The sequence below is a fragment of the Mytilus galloprovincialis genome, chromosome 6 (genome assembly GCF_965363235.1).
Source record: "Mytilus galloprovincialis chromosome 6, xbMytGall1.hap1.1, whole genome shotgun sequence".
Classification (NCBI taxonomy): Eukaryota; Metazoa; Mollusca; class Bivalvia; order Mytilida; family Mytilidae; genus Mytilus; species Mytilus galloprovincialis.
Window position 1 is genome coordinate 32,661,472 of NC_134843.1, and position 20,590 is coordinate 32,682,061.

Genomic DNA, 20,590 nt, shown 5'->3' on the forward strand with positions numbered 1-20,590 from the left:
TTTTCTTTGCATTTAGACTGAAATTGAAAGAAAATTAAGATTTCAACTGATGAAAAATGTTGACTATTATCCTTCGTAATACCTAATTAACATGCCAATAGTTCAAAAATAAATTTGATTGAAGTGTGAGTATTTAATTTGTCGCTGAAATTTACAACTACAAACATCGCACCTTGACCCCAACTAATTACCCAATTTGTCGATATTTTAAATTAAAGATTTTCTCAATGCATCATGCAATTTTACAAATGTTTTGCAAAATCTACGTCTCATGTCCCGGTGTATGAGAAAGCCATGACAGGAGCCAAATAATTTTAATTGATCGGAAGATCATATCGGTACAAACCAAAATGTTTTCACATCATGTTATACGATTGTAACCTTATAAAGGAAGTTGACACTATCATCTCAAAAGTTTTGAATGAAACTCAAATAAATTATCAACATTCTCGCCTAGGACGGAAATTGATGCCTTGGGTAAACGAAACGTTTATTTAGTTCCAATCAGTACTCAGTAAACGTCTCCTAGCTACTTGGAACAGTTTCACCAAGGACAAGTGGGGGTTACAATATATGTTTGATAACTCTCAAGTCTATTCCTGCTCTTTTAAATTGGTCACATCATTTTCATCGCTTTTCAATTGCTTTTCAATGAGAACGTTAATTGATGTGTATGGGTAAATATACAATACCAACCTCAAGAGCGATACCCTTGCACAATGTGGTACGTGAATGGATATCTATTGTTAATAGGGAGATCAACATCCTTTTAATAAACATCACTTTTTATCATATTTTTGATGTAATTACAGACTTTATCTGAAGGTTAAATAATACATATAGATTGTATCAATTTAAAAATATTAAAATCTATTTTTGGCCTCTTCATTCCTCATTTACTGATGAATTTTTGAAGAAAAAGGTTTTGACGGATAGTTCGGTTTCATTTTTCAAAGCATAAAAGGACAAAAATGAAAGTGATTCTGCCATTTTAGATCCTAATTAATTAAATGAGTGAAATTTAGTATGAGAATTATTCACAGAAGAACAAGTTAGTATTCGGTACAGATATCGCCCACAATTGAATAAGAATTGTCTCCCGGGATGTAAACTTACGATAAGCGTCATGTTTTATATCTCTTAGTATGGGAACAACTACCAAAGGCTGAATTTTTCTTTTATAAAGGAAGAAATTTTGTACCTTTATAATAAAATTTATCAATGACGAAATAGAACTTCCGGCAGTTTCGTTCATTAAAAATTTATTTTCCTCTACTTAACGACCTTTTTGTTCATTAACTTTTAAAACAACATTCTTTTTGTTCATCAACTTTTAAAACAATTGAGATCTCAAAGCAAATTTTTTTCGTAATTATTTCCCTCATCCCGAAGAAGTGATTTTCTGTGAAAATCATGATAAATATCTATATTTATTTTTACGACAAAACTTATACAACAAAAACTTTTTAACAGAAACAATACCTGTCAACTGAAAGAAATTTTTATGGAAAACAAGTAACATTATGGAGGACGAAAAAAAATTAACATATATATATGATTGGATAATAAAAATTTTGTGTCTAAATGATAAACATAAATAATCATAGGACAAAAACAAAAGACAGTACTATTTTAGCTTCAAATATTTATGACTCATCGATCATCTCATTCCCACATCCTAAAAACATCACAGTGGATAACACAATACACAAAAAAATCGTAAAACAATGATTCATTTTTATGTCTGCATAATTTGTGTCTCTTATCATAATGACATATTAACAAATAAAATATTGTCGTATCAGTATCCCGTGCTGAGGTTTATGAATATATTCAATTATGTATGCAAATCAGCCAACCTAGACACGAAAATCACATCTTGTATTGACAATACCCGTCAAATGTTCCTTTATCTTGGGGTATTTACTAGACGCTCAACTTGAAACTATTGTTTAAATCTTTGGCAGTGTTTGAAGCTTCTGCAGCCTTATATAAAAGCTTGATGGTAAATGATAACTTCAGGTGATTTAATTAAATTGAAATAAACTTTAGGATGAGACAGCTCACAATAGGTTCTCAGGAAGAATAATACACTAACCTATCAATGGATAAGATATTCAAATTATGCGTGTGCATCGATCTACAATTAAATTTCAGCACTATGGCATTTGATCTACATAAAATGTATAACATATAGCGATTATGTCATTTAACGATTATGTAAAACATGTTTTGTGTTCTTAACAAATTTTTTGATTTTTTAGTTTAAATTTTTAATGATGGCCTGTAAAAAGGGCTATAATATACCTTTTTAAGTTTTCTGATTTTTAAACAGATAAATGTTATCTTTGCATTACTATCTGCCACTGGACATTAAACATGCAACTTATAAATCAATCATTTAATTTTTATGTTTTTTCTGATTTACATGATTAAAACGATGATAATGCATTTATACAGGAATGAATTCCGAACCGACTTAGTTGAATTTATCTATTAACATTTTAAAAAGAAATTTTGACAATATAAAATGAAAACCTTTCAATGCAACCTTTCATTAATAGTACATTTACAAGGAATGAATCAAAAACACATTTTAAGAAATTATTCATCAAAATACAATTTCCAACCCTATTTATGTATAGCAGCATCATTATCATTCGACAGCCTTTCATAAGAGGTTTGACAAACCCACTAATTTATCAACCTACTTTTAAATTTAATCATAATTCAAATTTTAGATATTAAATTATTATTGTATTTAGTTTGTAATATCAAATTTCACTTAACTGTTGATAAGGGGAGAAGAACTTCCATCAAGTTATCGAATTTTTCTTTATTTGATGAGGGCCACTCCATCATTTTTAATTTCGGCCACGTTTATAAAAGCCCTAGTTATCACCTGGTGACAACAATTACCTATACATATTTTTCTTTCAATATACAATCTTTGAAATGTTCAAAGACTACATGAAAATTAAGGTAAAAATCAATTTGCACAACAAATATACCGGGGTAAGAGCTTTGTCCATGGGATTGAGTTTGCAACAATTACTTCAATGAATTGAAAATCGTTCAAGTGTCAAAACGATAACTGTAAATTCTATTCAACCAATCATTCTGTCAAAATATACTTTGATTCTAAAAGCATGCTACAACATATATAAGTGGACAGCCTCAGGCTGATGCTTAAAATGACTACATTGTGTAACTTTTCAATTTCCAGATGATACAGTTAAGACCATAAGGGTGATTAGGTCCACTATGGGAGTCCAGTTATTATGTCAACATTATAGGATTAAAATTTTCAATACCTTTTATATTATATATTTTGACTCAGGTGACGAGAATAAGGTATTTATAAGTAGCCTTTCATCTTAATGTGGAGGGAAACAAATCAATAGTTAAAATTTTGTATAAACAATTTCTCATAAGACTCCTAAAGATGATTCAACAGGCTTTTAATAACATCATTTTCTGTTTTTAATTGTAATGAATTTTTCACCGCGTTTAGAACCATGACCCTTTATATATTTACTGTTAGACTTAAAAATTCCAATAAAAGCATTTACTTTTCATATTGCTTCTGAAACTATTCAATTAAAGTGCCTTATTAAAGTAATATCTTAAAATTTACGACATCTCATATTTTGTTGTTTTTACAATTGAACTGGGATAAAATGCTTTAAAAGTCACGTTTTCACTTAAAAGATTTGTAACATACAAGGAAATTTACAAACGATAAATATGAAAAAATATAGGAAATAGAAATTTGGTTAAAGTTAAAAAAAAAATTTCATAAATATCAGCTTCCTTCTGCTAACATAAATATGATGTTTTGTTTGAAAAATTGACTTTTACTGCTGACAAGAGAATTTTAATTAATATAGTTACGAATCTGCTTATAAGGTCATTTCAAAGTCAAACTAAGAAACTGAACAATTTGATTTTTAATTTTCAATACTACCACTAATGTACGATGTAACTTAAATGTACTGTATGCACACACAAAAATTCTTGAAAATTTGTGTTTAATTATGTCTGACACATGTTTGAGGCAGATACATGTTACTTCAATGTTACATCAGGTACAGGTAAAAAAATATCAAATTTGTTTTTTACATCCATCATTTTAAACAAAAATCCACACTGGTAACTGGTTGTCCAGTATGTGGTCAATAACCCCTTTACAGTGGTTTTCATTTGTTGATGAAGTTCTTGTTTCTCATTTTTTATATAAATTACACCGTTGGTTTTCCACGTTTGAGTATTATTACACTAGTAATTTTTTGGGTCCTTTACAACTTGCTGTTTTGAGTGAGCCAAAGTTCTGTGTTGAAAACTGTTATTTGACCTATAATGGTTTACTTTTACAAATTGGGACTTGGATGAGAGATTTGTCTCATTGGCACTCATACCACATTCTTATATCTAATAACCCCTGATGTCAAGTATGTGGACAGTAACCCCTGATGTCCAGCTTTATATACCTGGTCACTTTCTTCAGGTTCATCTTCTGTATATGGTGTGAAGTGATGGTCATTTGGTGTGAAGTGATGGTCATTTACTGGGACTGCAACAACTTCATCCTCTTGAGCTGTAAATAGAAAGCGTTGAATTTTAACAATTCTGAAATGTTAAAGTATGACTTTATTTCTGCTAAAAACAGGTCTTTTTCACACTGATGTAGCAAAGAGTTAAAATTATCAAATGTTCATCAAAAGAAGGACAAAAATGCTGAAAATATCTTGAAAAGAAGATGAGCTAATGATTAACAAGGTTCATCTGAAAAAAACACTCAAAGCACTGTTTGGTCCATTAAATCTGGATAGCTACTAGAGCCTGTTGTCTCTTTGTTTATTGTCTATTTATAGAATTGCTTTTTTTCTAAGTTGTCATTGTTCTGTCATCTCAGTTGAGTTATTTCAAGACATGTAAATTGTAGTTTTGTAAGGTCATCCAGAAGTGTGAGTACAAGGATACCAATTTATAAACTACAGTAATAATAAAATTTGTCCACACGTTATATACTTATGCATTTATATTATGAATTATTATTTGTACATGTATGCACATATAGGTATACGTTTTTTGTTTGTGAAACAAGGACCCCTTCATCAATGAAACCAATTGTGACCTTATGACCTTCATTTCTTGTTGCAATTAATTGTTGGGTTGCAGCATTTGTGACATTAACCCCATATACAGATTAGCAGGAACTATGAACACGATGAATATTTTAATATTTTGTATTTCAGCCATGATCAGACCTTTTTTATGTTATTTTTCACCTTTGAAAAAATATCATGTCATTAACATTTCACATCCCTCGTTTGTTCAAATATTTTCCCATAAAATACCAAAGCATGTTGTGAAATACCTATAGAAGCAAACTGATAAATATTATTAAAACCGATTTGGCTTTATTAAATACAGAACGTTTTACCAATAAAATCAATAATTCTTTTTCCTGAATCACTGCTAAGTATCATTAATGCTTTTTCTTAGTAATGCAAACATCCTTATATCAAAACCGGGTACACTTTAATGCTTTTATGAAAATTTTATGGGAAAAATACATGACGAGACTTAGCAGGATTGAAGAGGTTGCGGTCCAAAGTAATTCATAAGAAAAACTCCATCTATTTACAATTTATGAGACCCAACATCTTCTAAAGTATTAACCATTACAAAGCTGAATAAAGAAATTGTAAAGACATGTATAAATATTTACAGATCTGTTTAAATTTAATGTATTTCAATGGTTTTCCCAACATCATACATTTATCAACGGAAAAATTCTTTAATGTGCTTCAGTTTTCTTATAGAACAAAATGCTGTGTCAAAATTGTTTAATATCGGCCTTTGATGAAGACATAAATAGTTAATTTTATGGTTTTGGGTGGTATGAAGTGCTGCTCATGATCAGAACAAAAAAAGATTTTTGTAAAATGAAGACATGGCTACTTAACCTTTTTAATATTAAATTTTTGAGAAGATAGATTTTAAACAATGTGCTTCTATGATTAAGGAACTGAAATACAAATGTATAGTTTTCTATTTTAAAAATCTTCTCTTCTAGCTCCAGACTGACAAAAGTAGGATTTAAAACTTATTTTAATACAACATAGTTTGTATTGTTTATCCTGATTGGATAACACCATAAATTTCATGCAATCATGGCATCAATTCATAAATTGATGGTCTGTTGATGTGCACAAGTGCAATATTTTTTGGATTTTTTTTTAATTCAGTTGCTTTGGAATGGAAACTTAACAGAAAAGTATTTGAAGATCAATGACCTTCAAATCATCAATTTTTGTCATCAAATGCAATACTTTATATATAAATCCTAATTGGACAAGTTTTTGTGCCAAAAGATGTACTTTATAATGATCAATTCCAAAAATTCTAAAATGCATAAGACTGACTAAAAGTTTTGATCCTTTTAAACTGTAAGAAATCAAATTATTCATTTTCTAAAAATTGTAGAAAAGACAAATAAAAAGTTAAAAATTTTGACTTTTATAGAAGTCTATATACAAATGTAGGTATATATCATTAATTGCTTTCTTCATTGAGAACATGTAGATCAAAATCTTAAGATGGTATATAGGTAGACTTAAAATAGCCATAAACTGTTAGTCACATCATCAATACATGTATTAGAACACGGTTTTATGGATCGGGAAAACATAAAAGCATCCATTAAAGGCAATGATGTCCAAAAAACATATATTTGCTATTTCTGCAACAATAATCGTAGGATCAATCAAATACTAGCCTGCAGGCTGTATACTAAGAGAGATGCTTGACCTTGGATGACAAAGGTCATGCCATAACAAATGTAAACAAGTAAATAAGGAGACAAAGAAGCCAGGTAAATTCAATTTGCATGCCGACACAGGTGTGTCGTAAAAACTGATGTTGAGTTCTTGGTCAACATCAAGTACAATAAAAGCAATATAGACCAACATCAATGTGATAAAAGTTAACAACTTGACGTCAATGGATTCTGAGAACGGAAAAATCAATTTCCGAGAGAGAAAATGTCGACAAACAAAAGTCAGCCAAATGTTTTCTTTATATCAAACAAATATGGTTAAATATTTAATGAAATTATTTTATGTCTTTGTATGATATTTGTTTCATTTTAAGGTGATACCGAAAAGAATGAAAATTGATTCTAAATACTAGAAGCCAATTAACATCAAACTTTTCTTTTATCCTTTTTCTATAAAGGCAACTGACTAAATAAACTTTGGTGGCGACTTAGCATCTAGCTGGATAACAATCATGACAATGTCTTGACTTACAATCAATTTTTACGATTCTTCTACTTTTAAGGAAGGAACGCCCTCATCATCCCAGTTTTAACCCATGAATACAGTTTCAAACAGTTCATCACGTAAACGCCTATCATTTCAACAAACATGGAAAATAACAAGTTTCTTTCAAATAGCATCTCTTTGTCACAACTTTATTATCATAAAAACTTTGAAATAAAGAAGTTTAAATATATGTAATGGAATATGTTCCAGTAATTGCAATTCTTTAAGGATGTTCAAATATTTTCACAAATTCTATACTTTTTTCCCATTACCTACAAAATTAACAATGATGGCATTTATTTGTTCGTGATCCTTGATCTTCAAGTGAATTCAATTAACTTCTAGTTCTGATACTGAGTCTCTGAACTTTTATTTCTTTGTAATGAATTAAAAAGTTTTGAGATGAAGCAATAACATTTTTGCCTTATAATTAAAATCGTCTAATTCTATATCATGGATTTCCAAAAAGTTACATACAGGAATTTAAAAATCTCAAGATTCAATCCAAAATTTAATTACAAGTCAGGGATAATTTTTTTGTAGGCTATTATCTTGATAAAGTATCCATATATGAATTGTATAACAATCGTGTCTATGTATCAATTGTTCAGACCCATTTTAGATGTTTAATAAGACACTATATAATAACATCTTTACGTTTAACGTTACCCATTGAGACATATTTCAATACATCATTATTAAATGCTTTTTTCATTCCTAAACAACCAGAAAAATATCCTTATATTCATCACTGTAGCGATGAATACAAAGGTCATAATTTTTGGCAATTGGAGATGGTATTGGATTTAGGTGTATTTCAATGGATGCTTAAAGAGCCCATAAAGAGGCTAAAATCGTTACTGATAACCCCTCCTATCTGCTCTCAATCAGTATCAGCTGACGTTAATCCAACCGTGCTGATGAGAACACAGCCAGATGAGGTGACCCCGATAAGGGTTTATTTAACCGACAAAGGGGATAAGAAGTCGTAGTATCTGAAGCTTTTAAGAAGATTAGAAAAGAAGTTAAATAGTACGAATGACTAATACCAGGAAAATGTTCATTTAAGGAAATGCCTTGTACTATTTAAACAAAGCAGAACATTGCTGAAACAAAATGGAACAAAAATCTTCTTCCGAAATTCACATTTTCATTCAAATTGCAAATTCAAAAGGTGAAAATAATAAGGGGTGTTTATCATAATTCTTTGTTTTCAACACAAAAGTATGAAAACCAAAAAAAAAAATGATACAGTATTACATCATGATCAATTGATGGAAATCTGCATTCTTGCAAATTTTTTTTTAAAAGCAATTTTTCTTCTACATGCATTTTATTGTCAAAAATGATACATAATGATTTGTTTATCCTAGTGTTTCCAATTTCTTCAACTCTGTACTTGCACATTCATTGTACTTGTACGCATTAATATTTTATAGAAAGAGATACTTTTACAGTTTATTTCAAAAGATAATTCGTCCTCAACATTCATGAAATATTTGCTACTGTGAAAGTCAAATAAACTTCAAAGTCAAGTAAACTTCAATAAATCAAAAAGGAAACAGTTAAATGCAAAAAAAGCAACCAGTAATTGACAAATCATAAACTGGACTACCAGTAGAAGTAAACCAAACAGCTGGTCACCCCATTACCTTTAAATAAGGCCTGACTGTGTGAGACCCTCAAGGCTATTCAAGGAAATTAAACACCCCCTATTGGTAGTACCATGTTATACACAGAAGACTGAAAAACCACATCATTAATTGCAAATTCAAATTCATCATTTTGTTTTCTTCAAATTGTGCCATATTCATTGATATTAGAGGTTATAACTATGCCTTCAGTCTTACATACACTAATTTGTAAGCAATCATAACTTTTAAATTCTAAGAAAGGGTGTTCTGACCTTCAAAAACCTTCCGACGGAGTTGCTGATGACAGAAGATGTCATTTAAAAGTTATATATATTTGTTACAGCAAAAAGTTTCCAATGATTGATGGTGTTACATCTTCCTCTTGGCAAATATGCAAATGAGCACATGACTTGTCTATTAAAGTCCCGTAAGGATGACAAATTTAGCATCCAAGGGAAGATAGATGTGGCCATCGCTTTCTTCTGTATTCAAATCAAGTTTTTAAAGAATTCATTAACATTAACTTTCTCCTCATGTACTTATTTTCTTGTAGGTGTACGTACCTTTACAATGAAAACATATATTATTCTTGGAAGATTAATTTCAAAATTTATTAAGTTCAAGAATTATGAATCCAAGAACATGAAAATGTGTTTAGAAAATCCATTTTTTGCTGTTCCATTAATTGCCTTTCTTTCACATTTCTGACATAAGAAAACATTAAATGCACATTTTTTTTTTAATATGCTAATAAATTTTAATTAAAATATTAAATAAGGAAACAATGTTTCCAGATCATGCTTAATAAATTAAGTAAAACGAAAGTTTCATAACAGAATTTCTGCCCTAAAAATGAGACACTCTGCAAATTCTTCTTCTATCTTTTTAGTATTACACACATGTATTAAAGGGAACTGTCAAAGAGATTTAAGAAATTATTTTGTAGCTAAATGTGCATTTCTCTAAATTCTAATACTAGGATCTTTCTTGAGAAAAATAAAAGTTTACCAAAAATGAACCAAGATTGGTACCGTGCATCCTTTTCTCAGCACCAAGCTTTAATAACTTTATCAGGTTATGTTATTTAAAAATATAGCAGTTGCAATTTTATGAACATCTGAAAAACTTTTGAGAGGATTTTGTTCTTTTATGCCTTTTCTACTATGAAATGTAGGCTCCACCCCCTTGTGGAAATTATAGCATCTATTTCTAATTAGAAATGCTGTCTCATTACATGCAAGACAAAAAATCCTTAAAAAAAGTACAAACAAAATTTTTTTATGAGGTTATCACAAAGTGCGGAATATTAGTACCTTAACTTTTAATTTTGCATTTAGAATGTCAAATTTTTTTAATCTTATCTTAAAGATTCATAATTGACCAGTCTTTCAAATTTACATGTCTATTACTACACAATTTCAAACCTCCAAAATTTCATTTTGTCAAAAAGAGCAGAAAGCAATTAGAAGGTCGTCAGAAAAAAGAAACAATTACAATTTGTAATTATACGATTATACGGGGAACAACTCCAAATTTGTTTTGTCATTGACTGATTTGGGACCACAGGCAAAACTAACACCTTACTTAACAAACAAGACTAGAGGAGACAAGAAGGTTTCCATGTCAATTAGTTATGTTATTAATAATGTGTTTTACATAAATGGCAAACCTTGTCACTGTGTTACTATATATGTAAAAAGGTATAAAAAATCTTGACTTTTTGTGTGCTACAGGTTAATTGGCCAAATCAAAGTGTCATATCTTATTTTTTCTATGAAAAATGAACAATTCTGAACTTGTTTAATTGTTTGAAACGATGTTTATAAACGATGATGAAGAAAATGAATTTTGAAAAGATTGAAATTTTTTGTGTCGTTGTTTCCTGCACAATTTGTCAACGTATTGCATCCTCTGTCTATTTTCTGTTCATTTTTTTTCACTATTGGCAATGATACACCATTATTTTAGTATTTCTATTTGTTCACACATGTTTAGTAGAATTAATAAAATAAAAATAGTTTTCAACTAAGTTAACTAAGCCATGAACTTAATATTTTCAAATTGAGATCACAAAATTTGACTTTGATAAATTAGTTCTGTAAAATTTTGACAAGGAACATAAAATAGTTAAAATGGATTAAAGTTAAACAAAAAAGTCCTTAGAAACTTTAAACAGGTATAAAACTTTGTTTGCATCTCATGTTGAGGTACAGGCCTGACCTATCTACTCGTATTGATTTATTGATGAAACGGGACATTATGGTAGGATAAAACTATCATCCAGAGATCTTTTTACATCCCCTCGTTCTTTTTCTCTTGTTATCTGGCCGATTGATCAACATGTCAGCTACAAATATATGGCACAAATATCCCACATAACGACATCACCACCGAGAAAACTGCCAATAACATCCTAAACAAATCTTATGTATGGTTCTGTCAATAAAGGTTTGTTTAATTTTGACATGTTAATATTATTCAATATAAACCATGCAGTTTTTCATCAAATATATTCTTATTGATCTAGTGAAAACTGCTAAGTATCTGATTTCACAAGAAAAACCAGGTCCAATTCTTCTATTTAAATTGGTTTGAGACATTTCTTTGAATTTGTTTCCTAAATTAAGCAACTTTTACTACTTTGTGTTTTTGAAGATTTTTAAACTTCAAATTTAACATGACATTTCAAATTTATCAAGATGCTAGTTTAGCTTGTTAATTTTTTCATATAAATTTTGTATAGAGACATTTATATCAATATACTATACACTTTGATCAATTCTCTTCAATAAGGAGCTTTAAATTTGGTCCAAATTTCACCCAAAAAAGTGATCTCGTGTTTAGAAATCCTGTAATCTTAAATTAATTCAAGTTTAATTTATTAGAATTTTCGGATTTAAATTATACATCAATCTGGTTTCCTTGTTTCGTTTGCGTTTCTTTAGTATTCCGACACTTGATTTTTTCTTCCGAGTGAAAGGCTTTTGTTACCTGAATGTCTATCAGCAACTGGATTATGAAAAAGGCGGAAAATTATGAATAGTTTACAATATATAAAAATTTCATCACTTCATTATCAGTAAATAAGATCACAATTTAATTTAAACTCATTGCACATCGAACATTGATACTTTAAATGCTGTACTGATTTAATAAATGATTAGTATTTTGCTGCAAATATAATTACTTCTCAACGTTGATGGTTGCTACCAATTAAATCCTGATGTATTTGAAAGGATGTTGAAAGAAAATCCCTTTTTTAAAGCCAGTCGCATTATACTTATAGTGACTCACCGATTGTCCTTGGTTAAGATAGACATCTCAATACAGGACGACGGGACTATAGAAAAGGTGACTGCACGTAGTAAATGGAAACTGCCAAGCGATCGCCTAATCTCACAAAAAGGGAAAATGTCTTTGAAATTTGAGATTTTTACATCAAGCATCATTCATTCTTTGCCGTAAGAAACTAGGCTCCATGATCAAGGTACTCAACGACAGAAAATATCAATTAAAGTTATCATAAAGACTTTGTTCTTATTATTTCCACCAATGAATACGACCTTTAAGATTTAGAGATTGGATGATGTACAAAAGAAAAGATAACTCAGTTTCCAAAAGATAAGGGGATGTCGGCCTTTATTAGACCACCACTAAAAGTTGTTTATACTTTTAATCCTTTTGTAAAGAGAAAGAAATCGGTTATAAAAAATACATTTCAAAATGAATCAATTTCTTTCAAAACTTTTATGATCTCTAATTTAAAAAAGTTCATAAAGTACAATGTGAACAAAAATCAAATGCAACTAAATAAATTCTATTCTTTTAATCTTCATGATCTTAAACATTATATGGTTATAAATTGCATAACCTGCCAATCATTTTTAATTAAGAGGATACAATTTACCATAGGTCACACAAGTCCAAAACAATATCAAATGTAGCATGAATTTGAAAAAAATATAATATTTGTAAATTTTGATTAATACATTACATGAAGATGCAATTGTATAAAAAAAAAATTTTTTTTTTTAAATATCTTCTGACAGTAGGAAGTCCTATTTCTAAATGATACCGGGAAGCTAATTGCTATATTTAGGTCAAGTTTTCAGAAATACAACTAAAACTGTAAATTGTATTTTAAAGACTAAACCCTTTAAGTACCCCTGATACCCTGAAAAGGATGAAGACTGTAGGGCTGGCTTTATCACCGGAAACAGTTATCAAGTTGCTGGTTTTGTGTGAAGATTTGATTCACCATACTGAAAAGAAATACCAGCAGACGACAGGATTAGTGTCAACAATAGGTGTGCTACTCCTATCTCAGTACTAAAATCAACATCTTTTTCAAAATGACAAAATGGCCCTGGGTGGTCAGGTCGGTTACTATGGTGGGACAAAATACAGGTGCTTCATCCTTTTATCTTTTCTACCTGAGATAATTCAATGAGATAGACCAAAGTATTTGGCAAACATCACATGACTTAATACAACAAATAACTATTGGATGCTGACAATAATAATGTTACAATAGGTATTTGAGTAATTCATTTACATCAAAGACGGCCATTATTGATTTAATAAACACGTTTTTGGTAGTTATTAATAAGCTTAAATAAGTGATAATTCTAATCCCAAGAGGAGATAACTCTATGATAAAAGTAGACAATGACTAAAGTATCACCTATTTTTCTCTATCATCTACAAGGTAATTACCTGCAATTAACACCTTTGAAGATTTCTTTGATCTCATTTAGAGGATAGAATCTGCTCAAATTTCTCTTGTTAAGCCTATAAGTTTTATCTTATTGTTGCTATACTTCTCTTACAATAAGACGGTGTCTCAGTTTGATAAGATTCAGGTACTAAAAAACTGAACTCAAGGCTTCTAAAGACATTGAAAATAAAAGAGCTTTTTTTATTTTTTAAAATGATATTCGATTTAAATCCTGTATCGTTTGTCAGGCTTTGAAAAAAAACATTATATGGTAGCAAATTTATTTCACCATTTGTAAAATGAAATAAACGTAATATATATATATATAAATGGGTAATAAAACTCTACTAAACCATTTCACGGAAGTTACATACATATATACTTAAAGATATATATGTAGGGCATAATCAAATAAAGACATATCATAAATGAACTCCAAAATGAAAGGTAACTCAGTTCAAATGCATCAACTACCTTAACAATTGAGCATCACTAAAAAAAAGCTTAAAATACGGATTTTATCGAAATTTGTTGAGCGTAACGACAGCACCTGATAATTGTATAGATGTGAGGGTAATATCATCCTGGGTACAGAAGATAGGTCAAGATGATAACATGGCTGCCCGCTTTACTAAGGCCACACCTCCTGTACCGTTACACAGTTAATGATGACTATACACGAGCGTTAATTTCTATGTGCCTATGATCTTAATAGATGTTGTCATTGTTAAGACTTTGTCATTTTCCTGTTCAAGATGATTTAACAAAGATACCTGGTATTAAATACATTTCTGAAGTCTCATTTGAATCTTCAACCATGTATTAATGTTGTCTATTACACATTTTTTATGAGCTTTCAAATATTTATATCACACGTAATTACCGATATATTCAGACATTCTATGTATGTTGTATATGTCTTTATAAACAATTTAGGTACGAATACACCAAGGAATTTTATTTTTTTACAATTTATCATTAAGGTTTATACATACACTGTATATGTGCTTTGAGCTTATCGGCTCTATTTCAATTGTCTTATTATTAAGTCATATTTTTCTGAATTCTGCAAGAACTTCAACACAAAACATCAAAGATGAATTCTTTCATACAATGAATACATAAACTTCAAACAGGTTTGATTTATTCAATATATAAAATAATGATATACCAGTATCCTTTTTTTAAATTTTTCTTCCAATTTTCACAAATAAAAATATAGTTTCATAAGTTGAGCTTATGAAAGTTTCCTTATTCCAAATGACAAATTCTTATGTACACTGAACAGAAAGTAGTGTTTCACTCAAGTACATGTATCAATAATTTTGACGTGACAAGCTGAACAAAAGATCACACTGATGAAAATTTAGACAAACAAATTTGTCAAAAGATTTCTTAATACTTTGATTTAAAATTTCCTTTATGAGTTTGAGGATAAATCTTAGAAATCAATATATGGGTCATCTAGAATTACAAGTCTCTGTGTGGAATGATTGAGGCTCCAGGATGTTGACAATATCGCTGATATCAGAAATGAAAATCAATTTTCAAAATTTTATACAGGTGTTTAATTTCAAAGATAAAAGATGTATCATCAATTGATTTCATCTTGTCCAAGGTTAATAAGGGTATGTCTCACATATACCAAATCAATATTTTATAAAAATATGAACATCTATCCACCAGAGTCCAAATGATAAGGGTATGTCCTGTGTACAAAAATTAAGAAAGCTGTTGTGGGTTTTTGAAGTAGCACAAGGGTACATGTATTAGGTGGCTTGCCATTAGAAAAAGTTGACTGCCAATCTTGTTTTCAAAAGCATCCAAATTTTAACAAAATACATGTATTTTCATATTCAATATATAAACAGGGACTGTACATATTATTTCAAATTAAAGATTTAATCAACAGAAACAGCAGTCACGATATTTTTATATATATATGAATTTATTTTTAATTATAAAGTATTTCGAAATAGCATAGAATTACTAATAATCATCTGATGTGTTAACATAATAACAACATCTATATCTTACTATTACATATTTCATTATTATTAGAAATGAAAATCTGATGACCAAGAAAAAATTTCAGACACTAAAATTATTTATGACAATTGAAATGAATACAAAATACAAAGTCATTCTCGACTTTACAAAAACTGATAAACATGACAATCACTTCGGTTGTATTTTGGCAACCAATAAGAATCGAACAAAAGAAAATGAAATATTAACTTTTTCCAATATGCATCGATGTATTATTCAGCGGTGAAACTGAGAAGAAAAGTTATAACGGGACAATAATTGCAGCACTGGGGCGAGAAGAATAGGAGCCCAGATGTTAATCTATTAGGAAGACAATACCCCAATGAGATTAGTTTTAAAAGTTTCTTTAACAATACAAAGTAATTTCAATTGTTTTCCAAATACCTACATCTATTGTTATAAAGGATAGCCTATGACCTGTATTGTACCTTATCGTAACACCATAAAGTCGGCAGTGAAAGGGAAAATAATGCTTTCAAATATTTGTGAAAGAAAACTGGCGATGGTTGCCAAAAATTTAATGAAAATTCCTGCTATCTTGTTTCTTACATATTATTCTGCAACTGATTTTCTTTTGTTTAATTGTTATTGAACATCTTTTGTTTTAAGCCAGTCTAATAACGATGAAAGTGACACGATCTACCGAAGGGCACACTGTTCATTAAAAACAGATGAAGCGGTTAAAGTATGATAGGAATGGAGTGACATTTGTCTTAACAAGATTAAGCTGGTGAAGTCATTTAATTAAATCCTTTGTTAATTAACAATCTTTTGTTTAAAAGTAAAAAATGGTTTCAAAAGTACCCAAGTATACTTTAAAACACTTCAACACATTTTGATGTACTGTTATTCACAGCTAACGCACATAGTTCAAATTCATTTATCAAGTCTTTTCTTAGGAGTTCCAAAATCGTTTAACATCGGCAATTGTCATTCTGCAAATTAAATCGGAAGAATTCATTATCAATATAATTATACTAATTTTGTTATGAATCATCATTAAAAAGTTTCTGAAAACTGGAAACTGTTTTAATTGACACCTCAAAATGACTAAAAAATAGCCTTCTTTAGAAAATTATTTATTGATAACATGACAAACAAGGACATTTTTATCCATTTAAAATAATTTGTTCCAACCACGTTTTAAATCATATCTCCACTTAACAGGACATCATTCAGCAAGTTTACTGGTCTACAAATTAGATAAATTATAACCATTTATTCATCATGAATAAGATCTGCGATTACTCGACCTTCAGTACCATGCATTAAAATATTTTCATTTTGTAGATCAAGATGAATAGTCTATTTTAAACAGTGTTGCATGATGTTGTCGTTGGCCAAATTCCAAGGTATTTAACCACCTGTATCTCGGTAATTATAACTAAATCAGAGATAATTACACAAAGGTGCAATTCAACTCATCTTCATCAATACAATTGTATAGATATCCTAGTGATAAACTATTATTCATTAAATCCATTGAAGATTAAATGAATATTTTGTCACTGAACTAAGAAGGGTTTGGACAGAATTCACGGAAGCCTAATCTGGCATGTTGAATCCGTTAGTTTGTATTTATGACATATCAATGAATTAACTTCACATTGTTTTACAGTATAATTCAATACTTCAAAGATATCTTCTTCATACGTAACATAAATTAATAATGCTCTTCAGATTTACACTTAATTCATGTTGTACATCCTGATGCAATTTTTCTTTCAAGGTATCAGTTTTTGTCAAGAAGTTCAAATTAAGAAGAATTGTCTTGTCCGCCAGTCGCTACCATAAGTTCAAAATGAACCCCCAAAAAATTAAAGGCATGTGATTTTTTTCAAGTCTTGTGTTTTGATACCCAAGTAAAGATTAAGTTATCTAGAATAAAAATGTCTGTTGTTCTTTTCAATAATGTATGAGGGAGTGTGCACACATACAATAAGCAAGACGACAGAGTGAGACTATATAGGTATTAGTCCAAGAATTATGTGTCTTTCATGATCACTTTGGTAAGTTGAGAATTATAGAGGGGGGGTTAGAGGGGTCCTGATCTTGAAATTCCGGCTTAAAAACATCCTGAGGACCCGAATCTAAAGAAATGTAAATCCTGATATCACGAATTTCAAAAAAAGAATTCCCAGCTCAATCACGAAATCCCGAGCTTAAAAAACCCAAATCCTGACGTCCCGAAAAAAGCCCCCCCCCCCCCTCTCATTATGTGCATTATAAGATCAGATTATTATTTGTTATTACCCTATCTACTCAATGAAAAGAGACGGTTGTGTCAACAGATCTGATTACTCACTTTTGTAGAACAAATAAAATTGCTGTGGAAATAGCTGGGACATATCGACATGTGCCACGATCATGTCATGCATGTGGGAAGTCTAAATCGGCTGATCTGTATCAGAGCTCACTAACTCAGTCATCGGTTATAAATGGGTTTGTTTTTCTTGTATTTTGATTTGTTTTATTTCATACATATTTGAACTTTGCTAGTTTTGTGGGGTTATTTTTATATCAAAGTTTGTTTTTTCTTGATTATCTTCTCTGTGATACCCAGTTACTTCCCTTTTATGTTGATGATAAAAGTCGTCACGCATTCCGGTATTACTTTCCCGCGCTTTTTCTTGTATCCCCGTTCGGTCTGAGATAACAAATATATATGTGTTTATATAGTAGTCTCAGGTTTTGTCAACGATTTTCATAACTAACTGTTAAACATCAGAAGTGCTGACTCCATTGAATATATAGATACGTGATTGGTTTTCGCAAGGATTTGTATAGTAAGATAGGATTACTATAGTTGTAAATCCTTGGTTTTCGGTAAAAAAAAACTTGAAATGCGAAAAATCATTGTAGAAGTTTTCTTCCAAGTCACGGCATTAAGATCTGAATTAAGATCAATCAAGAAGCGAGTACACTAACACGATGATACCGTACGTGATGACGTCGCGCAAAATACTGGTGATAATAACGTAACGTCGGAAATATAGCAAAAAGCCGTCTTATTTTCTTGTTTTTTACGTAACGTTTTTCTAATGTGATTTCTAATGTGTAAGCATTGATTCATTCAGGTTTTTTTTCATGGGAATATTTTTTTTCAGTAAAGATATTCATGTATATTTTATTTAACGAAAAATGTATATATATATATATATATATACAACTCGTCTAAACATTATGTTTAGACGAGTTGTATATACATTATGTACACAGCCATGTATCACCATCATTGATGGCGATCCGATGGATACATCTGTTGTAGGGTTGTCACTGACTCAGACGTATATATATATATATATATATATATATATATATATATATATATATATATATATATATATATATATATATATATATATATTTATATTTTTTAATTATAAGCAGAGCCACGTTGAATCATTTCATTTGAATCGGAAAGGTCTACTAAAATATTTTATGAGTGGCTAAACAACAGTGCATGATGTTTTATAATTTAATTCTTATTTCAATCCAAATTGTCCAATACAGAAAGAATGTCTAGATGGATGTCCTCTGAAATAGTTATACGATAAGAGGCATCTACATCAGCAAGTATGTATAGCAGAGATTTCGTCGGTACCAAAGCAGTCTTTGTCTTTAAAAGTTTATATTTTAACGGATCATTGTCACTGATTTTGTCATAATAATGACCCCGGAAAACCTCGAATCCAGGGGGATATGTAGCACCCCAGCTGTCACTCTCTGCTGAATTCAATACGTGTGAACCTTTGGAAATTTTCATTAAATAATAGTCAAAGTTATCATCGTCGGTTTTGACAGCCACAACAGAGTTTATGGATACCAAATCTGATATGTCTTCTGAAAGAATGTCAGTGTCTTGTGCTACTTCTTCTTCGTTAGAAGTTTGTGTTATTTCGCGTGGCTTAATAGTTTTCTTTACCCCGGTATTTTCTACATTTAAACAGTTAAGATAATTCCCCAAAATGCATTGATCGCACGTGTAACAAGAGAGATCGGAAACAATGATTTCATTACATGTACTAGTAAAAACATGATGTATTTGTCTATTTTGCTAGATCGGCTTAAATATTTTGGAATTGTGTCTATCAATTGAGTCCACATATCGAAATACCCTTCTTTTAAATAATGCACTTCTTGGCTTTTTAAGGCTACTTTCGCAGAACGTAAATAAATCCTTCGCATTCTGAATCACTGTATTGCCACGTAGAACAGATATGTCCGCCTGTCTTTTTATAAATCCCCCCGCGGCATCTTGAGGCCCTTTTGCATGGCTTGTTTCAAAGAAATTTCTATGGAATGTTTTATATCCGAAATCAGGGATGGCAGTAGATAAACTTCCTAAACAGTGCCGCGATTTATATTGGCTAGAACAACCGTCTGTGAATTCATGCATATGATCAACTGTGTATGATATTGAATCTAAATATTCCTTAACTTTCTTTTGGACATATTTTGTAAAATCATTATCATGTTGCAGGTCCGGGGAAATTACGAAAAAATGTTCCGTAATTATTTCCGGAAATTCTTCTGTACTGTCTACACCATCGTATTCTAAAATGGCGTGTCGGTGCATGACGGTTACATGAATGCTGCATTCAGTTCTTTGGAAGTAATTGGATTGGATTTCTTCTTTCTCGACACAGCGATAATTTTCCGAATAATCGTGGATGCATATGCAATGATTGACTGGCAAGTTCTGAACAAGACTTTTAAGTTGATTGCTTTGCCAGTTTGATCGGTGCTGGTGAGCGGGGAAAGTTTCGAGAAGCTTTTTTAAATTGAGAAACATTTCGTTTACGCTAGTTTTCTTTTTTATCAGGGTCAGTCGGCGCCTTACATTTTTACCCTTCGAT

At 30.3% G+C, this 20,590-nt stretch overlaps 1 protein-coding gene across 4 annotated transcripts in view; it reads right to left on the reverse strand.

Annotated features, from left to right (window-relative positions):
• The window catches only part of LOC143079386 (ras-responsive element-binding protein 1-like), a 51,652-nt gene that overhangs the window by 22,682 nt on the left and 8,380 nt on the right, over positions 1–20,590 (reverse strand). For 2 of the 4 annotated variants that reach the window (XM_076254679.1, XM_076254677.1), the window contains exons 1-2: positions 18,037–18,198; positions 4,491–4,597 (exon numbers count right to left, since the gene is read on the reverse strand). In XM_076254679.1, the coding sequence (XP_076110794.1) occupies positions 4,491–4,597; positions 18,037–18,109 (180 nt within the window). In that variant the 5' untranslated portion in view covers positions 18,110–18,198. Of the gene's footprint in view, positions 1–4,490; positions 4,598–18,036; positions 18,199–20,590 lie in introns of those variants that run through there. The other 2 variants (XM_076254678.1, XM_076254680.1) reach the window with 2 other exon arrangements.